General features: G+C 43.0%; 1 protein-coding gene across 1 annotated transcript in view; it reads left to right on the top strand.

Moving 5' to 3' along the window:
* Nucleotides 1-14,270, top strand: part of LOC130277511 (protein-glutamine gamma-glutamyltransferase 5-like) — a 108,311-nt gene that overhangs the window by 81,730 nt on the left and 12,311 nt on the right. Inside the window, exons 9-10 of the mRNA XM_056528189.1 lie at nucleotides 1,168-1,271; nucleotides 4,321-4,563. Coding sequence (XP_056384164.1) covers nucleotides 1,168-1,271; nucleotides 4,321-4,563 — 347 coding nt within the window. The remainder of the gene's footprint in view (nucleotides 1-1,167; nucleotides 1,272-4,320; nucleotides 4,564-14,270) is intronic.

The following is a 14,270-nucleotide window of genomic DNA, read 5'->3' as shown; positions in this document are numbered from 1 at the left end:
GAATTGTTTAAGCCCTTACCTTGAATGCATTCTGGGCCTTAGGCTAGGTTCAGACTACGGAATTACCGCCGGAATTTTCGCTTTGAAATTGTAGGCAGAAATTCCGCTTACTATAATGCATAGTGTAGTGAACGGTTTTCCGCTTCACAAATTCACACTTCGGAATTTGTGAAGCGGAAAATCCGGATGAAAAATCCGCTAGAAAATTTCCGCCTGAAGAAAGGGGTTGCTCTTTCTTCAGGCGGATATCCTAGCGGAACACATAGCAGTCTATAGGAGAGTTCAGTGTCCGCGCGGTCCTAGCGCCGACTAATTCAGTCCGCGCAGGCGGAATTCGGAATCTCCGGGCGGAAATTTTCGGCCCGGAGATTCCGTAGTCTGAACCTAGCCTTATAGTGATCAGTTCAGTTGGTGCTAGTTAAATGGTGGTAATCTTTTTTAGGTAACTTTTGAAAAATTTTCCATAATTCTTTATCAAAATCAAATGTACTTTTAAGCAATATTGAGATTGAAAAGTAAATATGCAATTTTTTTTCATGCTCAAATTCTCTATTATTTTACAGAAGGTTAATATATGTATAATATATATTCCATTCTACATTTTCATCTATTTAAATTTATAACATGTCCTAGTTAATGCAACTGTTATAGGGGCTGGATTTTAAGAATAATCATCAGGTATTTATTATATTTTCATATTATTTAATATAGATTTTTTTATTTTATTCATTTTATTTTTACTTTTTTTTTTTTACTTTTACATTATATCTTATAATTTTAATTTTACAACTGGAATCTCCATATCAACTACCTCCACTGCTTACACAATGTTCATACAGCACTAGTCATTGTGTCAATCTTCATACAGCACGAGTCATTGTGTCAATCTTCATACAGCACGAGTCATTGTGTCAATCTTCATACAGCACATAGTGATCAAGATGGCAGAAATGGTAAAATACAATTGCTTTGACAGCCGGGCACATAAATTGCCGACACATGAATTCCCGTTTTGGTTGCTATTCTAGAGTACGGTAAAACACAGCACCCTAGATTAAGCCCCTTACTGACCATTGTAAAATGTGTGGTCAGTCATCTCATATCTTAAACTTATGTCTGTATACATCTTTTTACACACATTTATTATCTTATTCTCTATTTGCACAGGAATTTTCATGTCTGGAATGAATGTTGGATGCTACGTAAGGACTTACCTCCAGGATACAATGGGTGGCAAGCATTAGATGCAACACCACAAGAGACAAGCAATGGTAAATACAACAAACTTCATATATTAAATGTTTCTAACAGTAAAACTTTCTTTACGGCCTATAGCAACCATAGCACCATCAGGAACTGTTCTGATAAGAAATGAGATCGCAGACCACTGAAGTGTGAACAGTAGGCTGAAAGAAGGACGTTGTTCCTTGCAACCAACTGTGAGGGGGCACTTTTAGGGGAAAACTACTTTGTGGGGCCATATTAGGGGTGCTAACTACTGTTTGGGGAACTATTTGGCAGTAAGTTCTGTTTGGGGCAATATTAAAGATGCTAACTACTGTTTGGGGCACAATTGGGCAGTAACTACTGCGTGGAGTAATATTAGGGGTGCTAACTACTGTTTGGGGCCCTATTGGGTGGTCACTGTGGGCACTATTGGAAACAATCAAAGGGGTGGTCCAGAATTAGAAAAACACTGATTCTTTCTTTCTTTCTTGCAAAAACAGCATCACTCCTGTCCATAGGTTGTGTCTGGTATTGCAGCTCAAACACTATGCCCAAAAAAGAGAGCCGGGGCAACCATAAACTGAATAACACCAAACCCCGAGTACCCAGAGGGTAACCCCCTTATATAGCCATCCCCAGTCTAACTGGTGTGTATAGAATCTTCACTTTTATTATAATTTTATAACAACATCGATTTCAGAAGATTAAAATATATTTTGCTCTATACAGAATGCAGTACACTGTGGACCTGCTGCTGTAATAAAATGATTCGGCACCAGCCACGTCTTCAGGGCTATAGAGACAAGTGATGTGCAGAGCCCATTGTTTGGCTCAATTGAAGTGAATGGGGCTGAAGTGCAATATTATAAATTATCTGTGGACAGGGGCGGTGCTGTTTTTACAAGAAATAATCAGCATTTTTTTTTTAACCTAACAACCCCTTTTAATTTAATGTACTGTATGTAGCACCAATGGAATGAAATGCTTCAAAAACAGGTTATCTAACCTTCACGATTAATGAACAAACTAATTAATGTACCTGAATTGTTGTCTATTACTAAAAATACAAAATAAAAAATAAATTAACTTTTATTGTACTGCACAAAAAAGTAACACTATTCCCTTTATAACACTTATTATAAAAAATCCCTTAAATGCTGTTATTCCTAAAAACACATTAACTGCACACTTCAAGCCACATAGATGGTTGGAGGTTTAGTAAAGTAGTGTATCCACACCGTAGAAAAACGAATGGACGGCTACTCACTTGAATCCACGGGTTCTTTTATTATTTATTATGCGAGTGAGCCAGAAGAAGCGTGTAACGCGAAACGTCGCTCTGTTTGTGATCGTGCCTGTTTGGCTATTGCACCCGCTTTGCATAATAAAATAACCTGTGGATTCGTTTTTCTACTGTGTGGATATCCTGACTCACTTTCCTGTGGGACTGAGCACCACTTTCACGGACTGCAAAGTAATAGTGGTAGTAGTGCAGCTCTGGGGGAATTTGCGCACCAGTAAGAAGCCTTTAAGTGATAGTGCCAGCTTTATTCTTCTATGCCTGGACTTAGTAAAGTAGTGTTCCTAAGAGTGGAATCTCTAGAAATAAGACTACCAACTAACAGTACTAAGAGGAAAGCTCGCCTTTGGGGATGGTGGTATTAAGGAGAAGCACCTTAAAGGAGAAATATCGCGCAGAAAAACGTATCCCCTGTCCAAAGGGGTCCCGTACAGGAGATAAGGGATACGTTTTTCTGCGTGATATATCTCCTTTAAGAGCAGGACAGATAGATGACAGGAAGTTTAAAGGGGTACTCCGATGCTCCAGCGTTCTGAACATTTTGTTCAGAACACTCGGAGCCGGGGGCCTTGAGCAAGATGTCACGGCCACGCCCTTGCGATGTTATGCCACACCCCCACTGTTCATGTCTATGTGAAGGCGCGTGTCGGCCAATACGCCCCCTCCCATAGACATAAATGGAGGGGACATGGTGTGACGTCACGATCACGGCCTCCAGCTCCGAGCGTTTGTTTAGAATGCTGGGTGCTGTGAGAGATCGTGGGGGCCCTAGCAGCTTGATCCCCACAATCAGACATCTTATCCAGTATCCTTTTGATAGGGGAAAATATATCAAGAAGAGGAGTACCCCTGTAAGCCTGGTGTGGACCTCTGTGAAGTATCACAGGCGTGTGAAAGACACCTGAAAAGAGAACAGGGACAAGAAACTGAATCTAAACGGCTGAATACATTAGCATTGTGTTAACATTGTAGCTTTAAAAACAATATAGCCACCTAATATGTATGTAGCCAATTAGCTATGGTGCCTTATCTGAGAATTGTAACCATGAAGATTGCTGTGCCACTGTATGTGCAGGTGTTGATAATTTCACCAGTTTAAATGACATTAAATTAAAATTGTAATTTTAAAATGGAAAATCATGTGAGAGAACGTAAACCCCATACTTCATGTTGCTGAGCAATGGAACAAGTAGAATAGCATAATGGAATATTTTAGAGTTTAGATTCTTAACCTGGCTATTCACTGCCTACAGACAGCTTTCAGACAAAACTGAAACTGTGGTTTACTGTAAAATACTGTTTATGTTTACCTATACACCGCAGTAGAAACCAAAAAGGAAGGTCCAGCTCAAAGGTCTTAATAAAACTTGACATTTATAAAAAAAACAAAAAACATAAAAATCATTAACCCACCAACATACAGGTACAAAACACACAGAAGCTATACATTCTGTAGTAAGAATTTGAATAACAACCCTGCTATCCCATTGGATGAGGCAACATTGGACTGATGACAAGCACACTTTTTGAATGCTGACATAATTTACTGTACAGCAAAACATTATACAGTTTAATAAAATTACATCCATCTACTTACCCAAAAAGTTATGGAAATACATTTTAAATAATAGTACTTAATTGGGATTAATATATTAAATTCAAAGTTATCTGATGTTCAGTAAACCATAAACTATAAGGTTTCCATTTTCTCTAATTCTCAGAGTAGACTCGTTTCCTCTTTGTTGTTGTGCATCTAAAAGCATAGATATAACAAATCTTTATTAATATTTCAGGAATATTTTGCTGTGGACCTGCTCCTGTAAAAGCCATTAAAGAGGGAGACATTCATCTAAACTACGACTGCCCCTTTATATTTGCGGAGGTCAATGCTGACGTAATAAAATGGATTAGGAGAAAGGATAAGACCGTAGAAAGGCTTCACCAAGACAGTACAAAAGTTGGAAAATGTATCAGCACTAAGCAGGTTGGATCTAATGGGAGAATGGATGTTACCAGCAATTACAAGTATGCTGAAGGTAAATGAACAAATCTTTAAAGGGGTCCTGTCAGCAGGTTTTTTTAGAGTATAAAGTAAGGGCATGGATGTATGGGACTTTTGACCCTGAACCTGTATATACATCTCATTTCTTAATTGACCCTTAGATATCAGAGTTTTAAAACATATGCATATTAGGTGTTCCCGTTCATACAGGGGATTAAATTGTTTTAATAGGCTGTCATCATAACCTTAGAGAAAAGCTATGTCTGTTATTTTTTGTTGATATTGTATTTAGGTTAAAAGAGAACTCTTGCAAAAGTAAACTCCACGGGATAGGCTCTCAGTGAGGAGCGTGTGTCATTGTAATACCTGGAGTAGTGAATCCACTGTACCACTGTGGAGGATGGTGAATGTAGCACCAGGGAGCGGAGTCTAAGGACCCACTGGTTTTCACCAGAGCCCGCCGCAAAACGGGATGGACTTGCTGCGGCAGGCGAACTCCCAGGTCGCTACCCCTAGTACGACTTGCCCACAGTGGCAGCCGGGATGAGGTGAGGTACAGATTGGTAAGGCAACTCAGAGTCGGGGACTGGCAGGTAGGTCAGGGCAGGCGGCAAGGTTCAGTGGTCAGGAAACGTAGCAAAGGTACTGGTACACGGTGGACAGAACACAGTATGAACGCTTTCTCAATGGCAATAGAGCACAAAGATCCAGCAAGGGCCCTAGGAAACGGACACGCGCACACCAGCAGTCAGGGGAAGCAGAAGAGACAGGAGCGCAGAGAGGTAGTAGGACATACTGGCCGCGGCGCTGCCTGTCCCTGAACCATCACAGGGAGACGGGCTGTGAGAGTGCCGGCGGTCAGCATGACCGGCCGCGGCGCGAGACATAACAGTACCCCCCTTAATAATAATAATAATAATAATCATTTTATTTATATAGCGCCTACAGATTCTGCAGCGCTTACAATTATGGGGTACAAACAAAGACAAGTATCAGACATAATATTACACAATAACTATTCAAACAAGAGGTGTGGGGATATGTTGAGGATATGTTGAGGCCAATTAGAGACTGTTGTAGGCCTGTCTGAAGAGATGTGTTTTCAGGCCACGTTTGAAACTATGGATGTTGTTGTTGAGTCTGAGGGATAGCATTCTAGAGAACCGATGCAGCACGAGTGAAGTCTTAGAGACGGGAGTGAGAAGTTCGGATTATAGAAGATGTTAGTGTGAGATCATTAGCAGATCGGAGAGAACATGTAGGATGGTAGACGGAGATGAGAGAGGAGATGTAGGGAGGTTCAGCATTGTGGAGAGCTTTGTGTGTGAGACTGAGGATTTTTTGCTGTATTCTGGACTGAATTGGTAACCAGTGTAGTGACTGGCACAGGGAGGAGGTGTCGGTGTAGCGGCTGGAGAGGAAGATGAGTCTGGCTGTGGCATTAAGGATGGACTGAAGAGGAGAGATTTTGGAGAAAGGAAGGCCTATTAGTATAGAGTTACAGTAATTGAGGCGGGAGTGAATCAAAGCAATAATGAGAGAAACGGGCGGATTCTGGAAATGTTTTTGAGATGCAGGTGACAAGAACGTGAAAGAGACTGAATATGGGGAGTGACAGATCAGAGTCAAGTATAACTCCAAGACAGCGAGCCTGCTGCCTGGGAGTTATGGTAGTCTCACATACCGAGATGGAAATGTCAGGGTTAGGTAGAGTATCAGTTGATGGAGAAAAAACAAGAAGTTCTGTTTTCGAAAGATTTAGTTTCAGATATAAAGAGGACATGAGGTCTGAGACAGCAGAGAGACAGTCACTGGTATTCTGTAGGAGTTCAGGGGTGATGTTGGAGGAAGAGGTATAGAGTTGGGTGTCATCAGCATAGAGGTGGTACTGGAAACCAAATCTACTGATTGTTTTTCCAATGGGGGATGTGTAGAGGGAAAAGAGTAGAGGACCCAGGACCGATCCCTGGGGAACCCCGACAGCAAGGGGAAGAGGAGAAGAAGTAGAGCCAGAAAACGAGATGTTAAAGGAGCGGCCAGAGAGATAGGAGGAAAACCAGGCGAGAGCAGAGTCCTTGAGACCGATGGAGAGGAGACTACTGAGGAGGAGTTGGTGATCCACAGTGTCAAAAGCCGCAGAGAGGTCCAAGAGAATCAGTAAAGAGAAATTGCCATTTGATTTGGCCATCAGAAGATCGTTAGTGACTTTGGTTAGGCCGTTTCTGTGGAGTGAAGGGAGCGGAACCAAACTGTAAGGGGCCAAGGAGAGAGTTCTCGGAGAGATAGCGGATAAGGCGGGAGTAGACCAAGCGTTCCAGGAGTTTGGAGATGAAGGGGAGATTTGACAAGGGTCGATAGTTGGCTGCACAGGACGAGTCCAGAGATGGTTTTTTCAATAGTGGGGTTATGATAGAGTGTTTGAAAGAGGAGGGAAAGACCCCAGAGGGAGAGGTTAAAGATTTTAGTTAGGTGACAGCTGATAGCAGGAGAGAGAGACTGGATAAGGTGTGAAGGCAGGGGGTCACTAGAGCAGGTAGTGGGGCAGGCGGAGGAGAGGAGCCTGGAAACCTCATCCTCCGTTACGGGCTCAAAAACTGAGAATGATGAAGAGGAGATGTGGCTGGGAATTGGATCAGAACTTTTAGGGGACTGGGAGAGGATTTCATCACGAATGTCATCGATTTTACTTTTGAAGTATTTGGCCAGGTCTTCAGCACAGAGATCAGTGATTGGGGTCTGTACTTTAGGCCGAAGGAGAGAGTTGAACGTGTCAAAAAGGCGTTTTGGGTTGTTAGACAGAGAGGAGATGAGGGAGGTAAAATATGTTTGTTTGGCGAGATGAAGAGCGGAGTAATAGGATTTAAGCATGAATTTATAGTGCAGATAGTCTGAAGAAGTCTTAGTTTTCCTCCACAAACGTTCAGCACACCTAGAGCATCGCCTGAGAAAGCGGGTTGTTAGTGTGTGCCAGGGTTGCTGCCGTCTGTGTCGGGAGGTTCGTGTTTTAGAGGGTGCCATTTGATCCAGGATGGACTTTAGGGTGCCATGGTAATGTTTGGCTGTAGATTAGGGCAGGAGAGAGAAGAGATTGGTGATAGTGAAGATTGTAGAATGTCTATCAATTGACTAGGTACCCCAGAAGCAGTAGGAAGAGGAAGAGGTGGAAGAGGGTGGCGACCGTAGACAATGAAGAATGGAGATGTAGCTTGTAGCTTCAGAGTTCCGGTAGCTATAGGAAAACATCCACCCAAGGTAACAGATTGGCCCAATCATCCTGTTGAGCAGAAACAAAATGATGGAGATAATCTCCTAGAATTTGATTCACCCTCTCTACCTGGCCGTTGGTGTGCGGGTGGTATGCCGAAGAAAAGTCCAACTTGACCTTGAGAGCAGAAAGCTCGCCAAAATTTGGAGACAAATTGGACTCCTCGATCTGCAACAATGTGTAGCGGCAGTTCATGTAGGTGAAAGATATGCCGGAAGAATTGATCCGCCAGCTGTTGAGCAGTGCAAAGTCCAGGCAGAGGTACAAAATAAAATAAAGATATGTATAGATATTGTGCAGCTCACAGTGTTGGGAGTGCGAGGTTAACTGAATGTTCTCACCCTATCTGGGTGGATGTCTGTTTGCCCAAAGAAAAAACTGTTTAATAAATATGTGTTTATTCCACAATATAGAATATATTAAAATAAATTTATAAAAAACAGAGCTTTTCCCGCAGGGCCCTACGGGAGTGCGGTATAGTAATAACATTCCAGTATATAAGAAAAATTCAGCATAACACTACAGAGCGATAATTCTCATGAGCATAACAGCTACTATAACTCATATATCAATTGTACCTAATAGTTGTTGAATAGATTGACACACTTATTATTAGTAATAGTGGGGGACATGTATCATTATTTGTGCATGGTAGAAGCAGTTTACCCCTTTTCTCGAATTCTAAATTATGCGCAGAAGCAATAAATTTATCAATCAAGCGCAATGAGCTTCATAAATTGCGGGTAAATATAGTAATCTCCTCAATCCACTCTTTGGAAAATAGAATCAATGATTTAGAGCATCTTGCTACGTTAAGTCCAAGATTTTGGGAAAAAAAACAGCTCTTGCTGCAAAATTTTTGGTGTAAAGGAAAAGTACGCAGTTAATAAATCCATGTCTACTATAGCTGTCACTCCAAGGTACCCTGATTCGGCCACATCTGGAGGACATGCTGTACCAAAACGTGCGCAAAAAAAATGCGCCAAAAAAGGGCTTGCGCAAAATTTTGCGCCAAAAAATATACACAAAACAGAGGTAAAATCTTTGATACATGTCCCCCAGAGTGTTTAAAGATAACATAAAGAGGTTTTGATGTGTATCATTATGTATCACCTGTAAAATAAATATATCTATACATACAATACATGTCCTGTAAAAAAGAAGAAAAAGAAAATAAAGCGTCCTATATATGATATCAGTCTTAAGATGGTTCGAATCCTGTGAAGGTGATCCCGTAAAAAATCTTGCAAATGTCCTGAAAAAATAGTGCAAATATCCTAGAGAAAGAAATGGAAAGTCCTACGATATAGAAGTCATATAATCCAGTTTATATAGACAGTTTGTCTAGGCAATTTAATGATGGCACAAGGTCGCTAACACCGGTTGGTTCACTCCCCACTGAAAATACCTGTAAATAGAAATATAGTGTCTGGCACTGTTGTGCCACTCACCGCACCGCTGACGAGACAGATGGATGGCAGTCAGATACGTTCCAGCCGGGGTGGCGTGATGTTTGCAGGATGTGCAGCCGCTCTTTGCCGGCAAGCTCGAACTTGGCGTCTGTCGTCAAAGTCAGCTGGCGGCAAGTCAGCTGACCTGGTACAGGAGCCGGGTGAACGCTAGATGGCATGATCCGCGCTGGATAGTGTAATAAGCGCTGGATGCCGTAGATGCAGGTATTCAGTGACGTGCAGATAAAGTGGACTCCAACTATTTTAAACAATGTTCTTACAGAGGAGGATTGTATACCGGTTTAGCTGATAGGTAGCGATACAGGTCCATGGAATAAGTAAGTGGTGAATAATAGATATAGTCTCTTCAGATGCAACAATCCAATAAAACGCTTTATAGCCGCAACTGTAGTGTGAACTGACACTGATGTTCAAAGTCTCAAATTCAGTCACCAAACGCGTTTCGGGGTGTCAGAGCACAATTGAAAACCCCTTCTTCAGTGGTGTGTGGAGAACTGGACTGAAGGTGTATTGTTATACCCTTACTAGGATCACACCCACAGTCCGAAATAAGATAGATACAGACAGATTTCTTTCTCTAGGATATTTGCACTATTTTTACACTTTCTTTTCTTTTTCTTCTTTTTTACAGGACATGTATTGTATGTATAGGGATATTTCTTTTACAGGTGATACATAAAGATACACATAGACACACTATTACTAATAATAAGTGTGTCAATCTTTGCAACAACTATTAGTTACAATTGATATATGAGTTATAGTAGCTGTTATGCTCATGAGAATTATCGCTCTGTAGTGTTATGCTGAATTGTTCTTATATACTGGAATTTTATTACTATACCGTGCTACCGTAGGGCCCTGCGGGAAACGCTCTGTTTTTTTAAATAAATTTACTAGCTGAGTACCCGGCGTTGCATGATTTTTCCTTCCTAATCCCTGTTGGGGAGGAAAATAAACAAAGGAGGAAGCTTTTGACTTCATATCCAGTCCTCATATATTCTTGTCATATCCCAACCTCCTATCTTGACCTCCTATCCCATCCTCCTATCTCGACTTCCTATCCCGACCTCCTGTCCCATCCTCCTATCCCGACCTTCTATCCCGACCTCCTATCTCAATCTCCTATCTCAACCTCCTATCCTGATCTCCCATCCCATCCTCCTATCCCGTCCTCCTATCCAGTCCTCCTATCCAGTCCTCCCATCTCGACCTCCTATCCCGACCTCCTATCCCGTCCTCCAATCTCGAGCTCCTATCCTGACCTCCTATCCCGACCTCCTATCCCGACCTCCTTTCCCATCCTCCTTTCCCGTCCTCATATCTCAACCTCCTATCTCGACCTCCTATCCCAACCTCCTATGCCGTCCTCCAATCTCGAGCTCCTATCTCGACCTCCTATCCCGTCCTCATATCTCGACCTCGTATCTCGACCTCCTATCTTGACCTCCTATCCCGTCCTCCTATCCCGTCCTCCTATCCCGACCTCCTATCCCGACCTCCTATCCCGACCTCCTATCCCGACCTCCTTTCCTGTCCTCCTTTCCCGTCCTCATATCTTGACCTCCTATCCCGAATGACTGCTGATATCTATCAGCAGTCACCCCGTGCAAATGCCCAGGGGGTGTCATTAGACCCCCCCCATGTTGGCGATCGGCGCAAATCGCAAGTGAATTCACACTTGAGATTTGCGCCGATTTTGGGTCATTACGGGTCTATGGTGACCCGGTGACCCGGAATAGAAGGGGGATCGCGGTTGCCTAAGACAACTATGATCCCCCTGAAGCGATAGGAGTGAGGTGGCAGGGGTGCCACCCCTCCTATCCCTGCTATTGGTGGTCTAGACGCGACCACCAATAGCAGCTCGGGGGCGGAGGGGTTTACTTTCGTTTTCCCTGTCCTGCCCACCCACAATAGGCGGGGCAGGACAGGGAAACGACGGGGACCGAACGCCGAAGGTCCACTTACCAATCCGGAGGCTGCGGGCGACGGAGATCGGCGCGTGCGGCGTGCGGCAGAAGAAGACGGCTCCCTGGATCCTACAGAAGCCGGTAAGTTGCCTAGCAACATCTGGAGGGCTACAGTCTGAGACTGTAGCCCTCCAGATGTTGCAAAACTACAACTGTTTGGACATGCTGGAATATGTAGATTTGCAATAGCTGGAGGGCTGCAGTATGAGACCACTATATAGTGGTCTCTAAACTGTATCCCTCCAGATCTTGCAAAACTACAACTCCTAGCATGCTCAAACAGCTCTTTGCTGTCTGGACATGCTGGGATTTGTAGTTTTGCAACATCTGGAGGGTCACAGTTTGGAAATCACTGTGCAGTGATCTATAAACTGTAGCCCTCCAGATGTTGCAAAACTGCAAATCCCAGCATGCTCAAACAGCAAACAGCTGTCTCACCATGCTGGGAGTTGTAGTTGCGTAACCTCCAGCTGTTGCATAACTACATCTCCCAGCATGCCCTTCAGCGATTAGTACATGCTGGGAGTTGTAGTTTTGCAACAGCTGGAGGCACACTGGTTGGAAATTTCTGAGTTAGGTAACAGAACCTAACTGAAGGTTTTCCAACCAGTGTGCCTCCAGCTGTTGCAAAAGTACAACTCCCAGCATGCACTGTCATTGCATGCTGGGAGTTGGGGTTTTGAAACAGCTGGAGGTTTGTCCCTCCATGTGAACGTACAGGGTACATTCACACGGGCAGGTTTACAGTAAGTTTCCTGCTTCAAGTTTGGTCTGCGGCAAATTTTTCGCCGCAGCTCAAACTCCTAGAGGGAAACTCACCGTAACACGCCAGTGCGAATGTACCCTAAAAACACTACACTACACTACACTAACACATAATAAAGAGTAAAACACTACATATACACCCCCTTACCCAGTCCCCCCCAATAAAAATGAAAAACTTATTGAACGGCAGTGTTTCCAAAACGGAGCCTCCAGCTGTTGCAAAACAACAACTCCCAGCATTTCTGGACAGCCACTGACTGTCCAGGCAATCTAGGAGTTAAGCAACAGCTGGAGGCACACTGTTTGGGAATCACTGTCGTAGAATACCCACATGTCCACCCCTATGCAATTCCTAATTTAGTTCTCAAATGCGCATGGGGCTCTCTCACTTCAGAGCCCTGTCGTATTTCAAGGAAACAGTTTAGGGCCACATATGGGGTATTTCCATAATCGGGAGAAATTGCACTACAAATTTTGGGGGTCTTTTTCTCCTTTTATCCCTTATGAAAAGGAAAAGTTGGGGGTTACACTAGCCTGTTAGTGTAAAAAAAAAAAAAAAATGTTTACACTAACATGCTGGTGTTGCCCCATACTTTTTATTTTCACAAGCAGTAAAAGGAAAAAAAGCCCCCCAAAATTAGTAACACAATTTCTCCTGAGCACGGAAATACCCCATATGTGGGTGTATAACGCTCTGCGGATGCACAACAAGGCTCAGGAGTGAGAACGCACCATGTACATTTGAGGCCTAAATTGGTGATTTGCACAGGGGGTGGCTGATTTTACAGTGGTTCTGACGTAAACGCAAAAACATAAATACCCACATGTGACCCCATTTTGGAAACTACACCCCCCACGGAATGTAACAAGGGGTATAGTGAGCTTTAACACCCCACAGGTGTTTGATGAATTTTCATTAAATTTGGATGGGAAAATGAAAAAAAAAATGTTTTCACTAAAATGCTGGTGTTACCCTAAATTTTTCATTTTCACAAGGGAAAATAGGAAAAAAGCCCCCCAAAATTTGTAACCCCATTTCCTCTGAGTGAGAACATACCCCATAAGTGGATGTAAAGTGCTCGGCGGGCGCACTACAATGCTCAGAAGAGAAGGAGCGCCATTGGGATTTTGAAGAGAAAATTTGTCTGGAATTGAAGGCCACATGAGTTTACAAAGCCCCCATAGTGCCAGAACAATGGGAGGTACAGTGAGCATTTACGCCCCACATGTGTCTGACAGATTTTTGGAACAGTGGTCCGTGAAAATGAAAAATTGTATTTTTCATTTGCACAGTCCACTGTTCCAAAGATCTGTCAAACGCCAGTGGGGTGTAAATACTTACTGCACCCCTTATTAAATTCTGTGAGGGATGTAGTTTCCAAAATGGGGTCACATGTGGGGGGTCCACTGTTCTGGCTCTACAGGGGGCTTAGTAAACGCACATGGCCCCTGACTACCATTCCAAACGAATTCTCTTTCCAAAAGCTCAATGGCGCTCCTCCTCTTCTGAGCATTGTATTTCACCCGCAGAGCATTTTACGTCCTAACATGGGGTATTTCCATACTCAGAAGAGATGGGGTTACAAATTTTGGGGGCATTCTCTCCCATAACCCTTTGTAAAAATAGTAAATTTGGTGAAGAAACTGCACAATGTTTTTTCATTTACACATCCGATTTTAACGAAAAGTTGTCAAACACCTGCATGGTGTTAAGGCTCACTTGACCCCTTGTTACGTGCCTTGAGGGGTGCAGTTTCCAAAATGGTATGCCATGTGGGGTTTTCTGCTGTTCTGGCACCATAGGGGCTTCCTAAATGTAACATGCCCCCCAAAAACCATTTCAGCAAAATTCACTCTCCAAAATCCCATTGTTGCTCCTTCCCTTCTGAGCCCTCTACTGCGCCCGCCGAACACTTGACATACACATATGAGGTATTTCCTTACTCGAGAGAAATTGGGTTACACATTTTTGGAGGCTTTTTCTCCTATTACTACTTGTAAAAATTCAAAAACTGGGTCTACAAGAACATGCGAGTGTAAAAAATGAAGATTTAGAATTTTCTCCTTCACTTTGCTGCTATTCCTGTGAAACACCTAAAGGGTTAACAAACTTACTGAATGTCATTTTGGATACTTGGAGGGGTGCAGTTTTTATAATTGGGTCATTTGTGGGGTATTTCTAATAGGAAGGCCCTTCAAATCCACTTCAAACCTGAACTGTTCCCTGAAAAATTCAGATTTTGAAAATTTTGTGAAAAATTGGAAAATT

This window comes from Hyla sarda, chromosome 6 (genome assembly GCF_029499605.1).
Source record: "Hyla sarda isolate aHylSar1 chromosome 6, aHylSar1.hap1, whole genome shotgun sequence".
Lineage (NCBI taxonomy): Eukaryota > Metazoa > Chordata > Amphibia > Anura > Hylidae > Hyla > Hyla sarda.
This window is presented reverse-complemented; position numbering and strand designations above follow the sequence as displayed.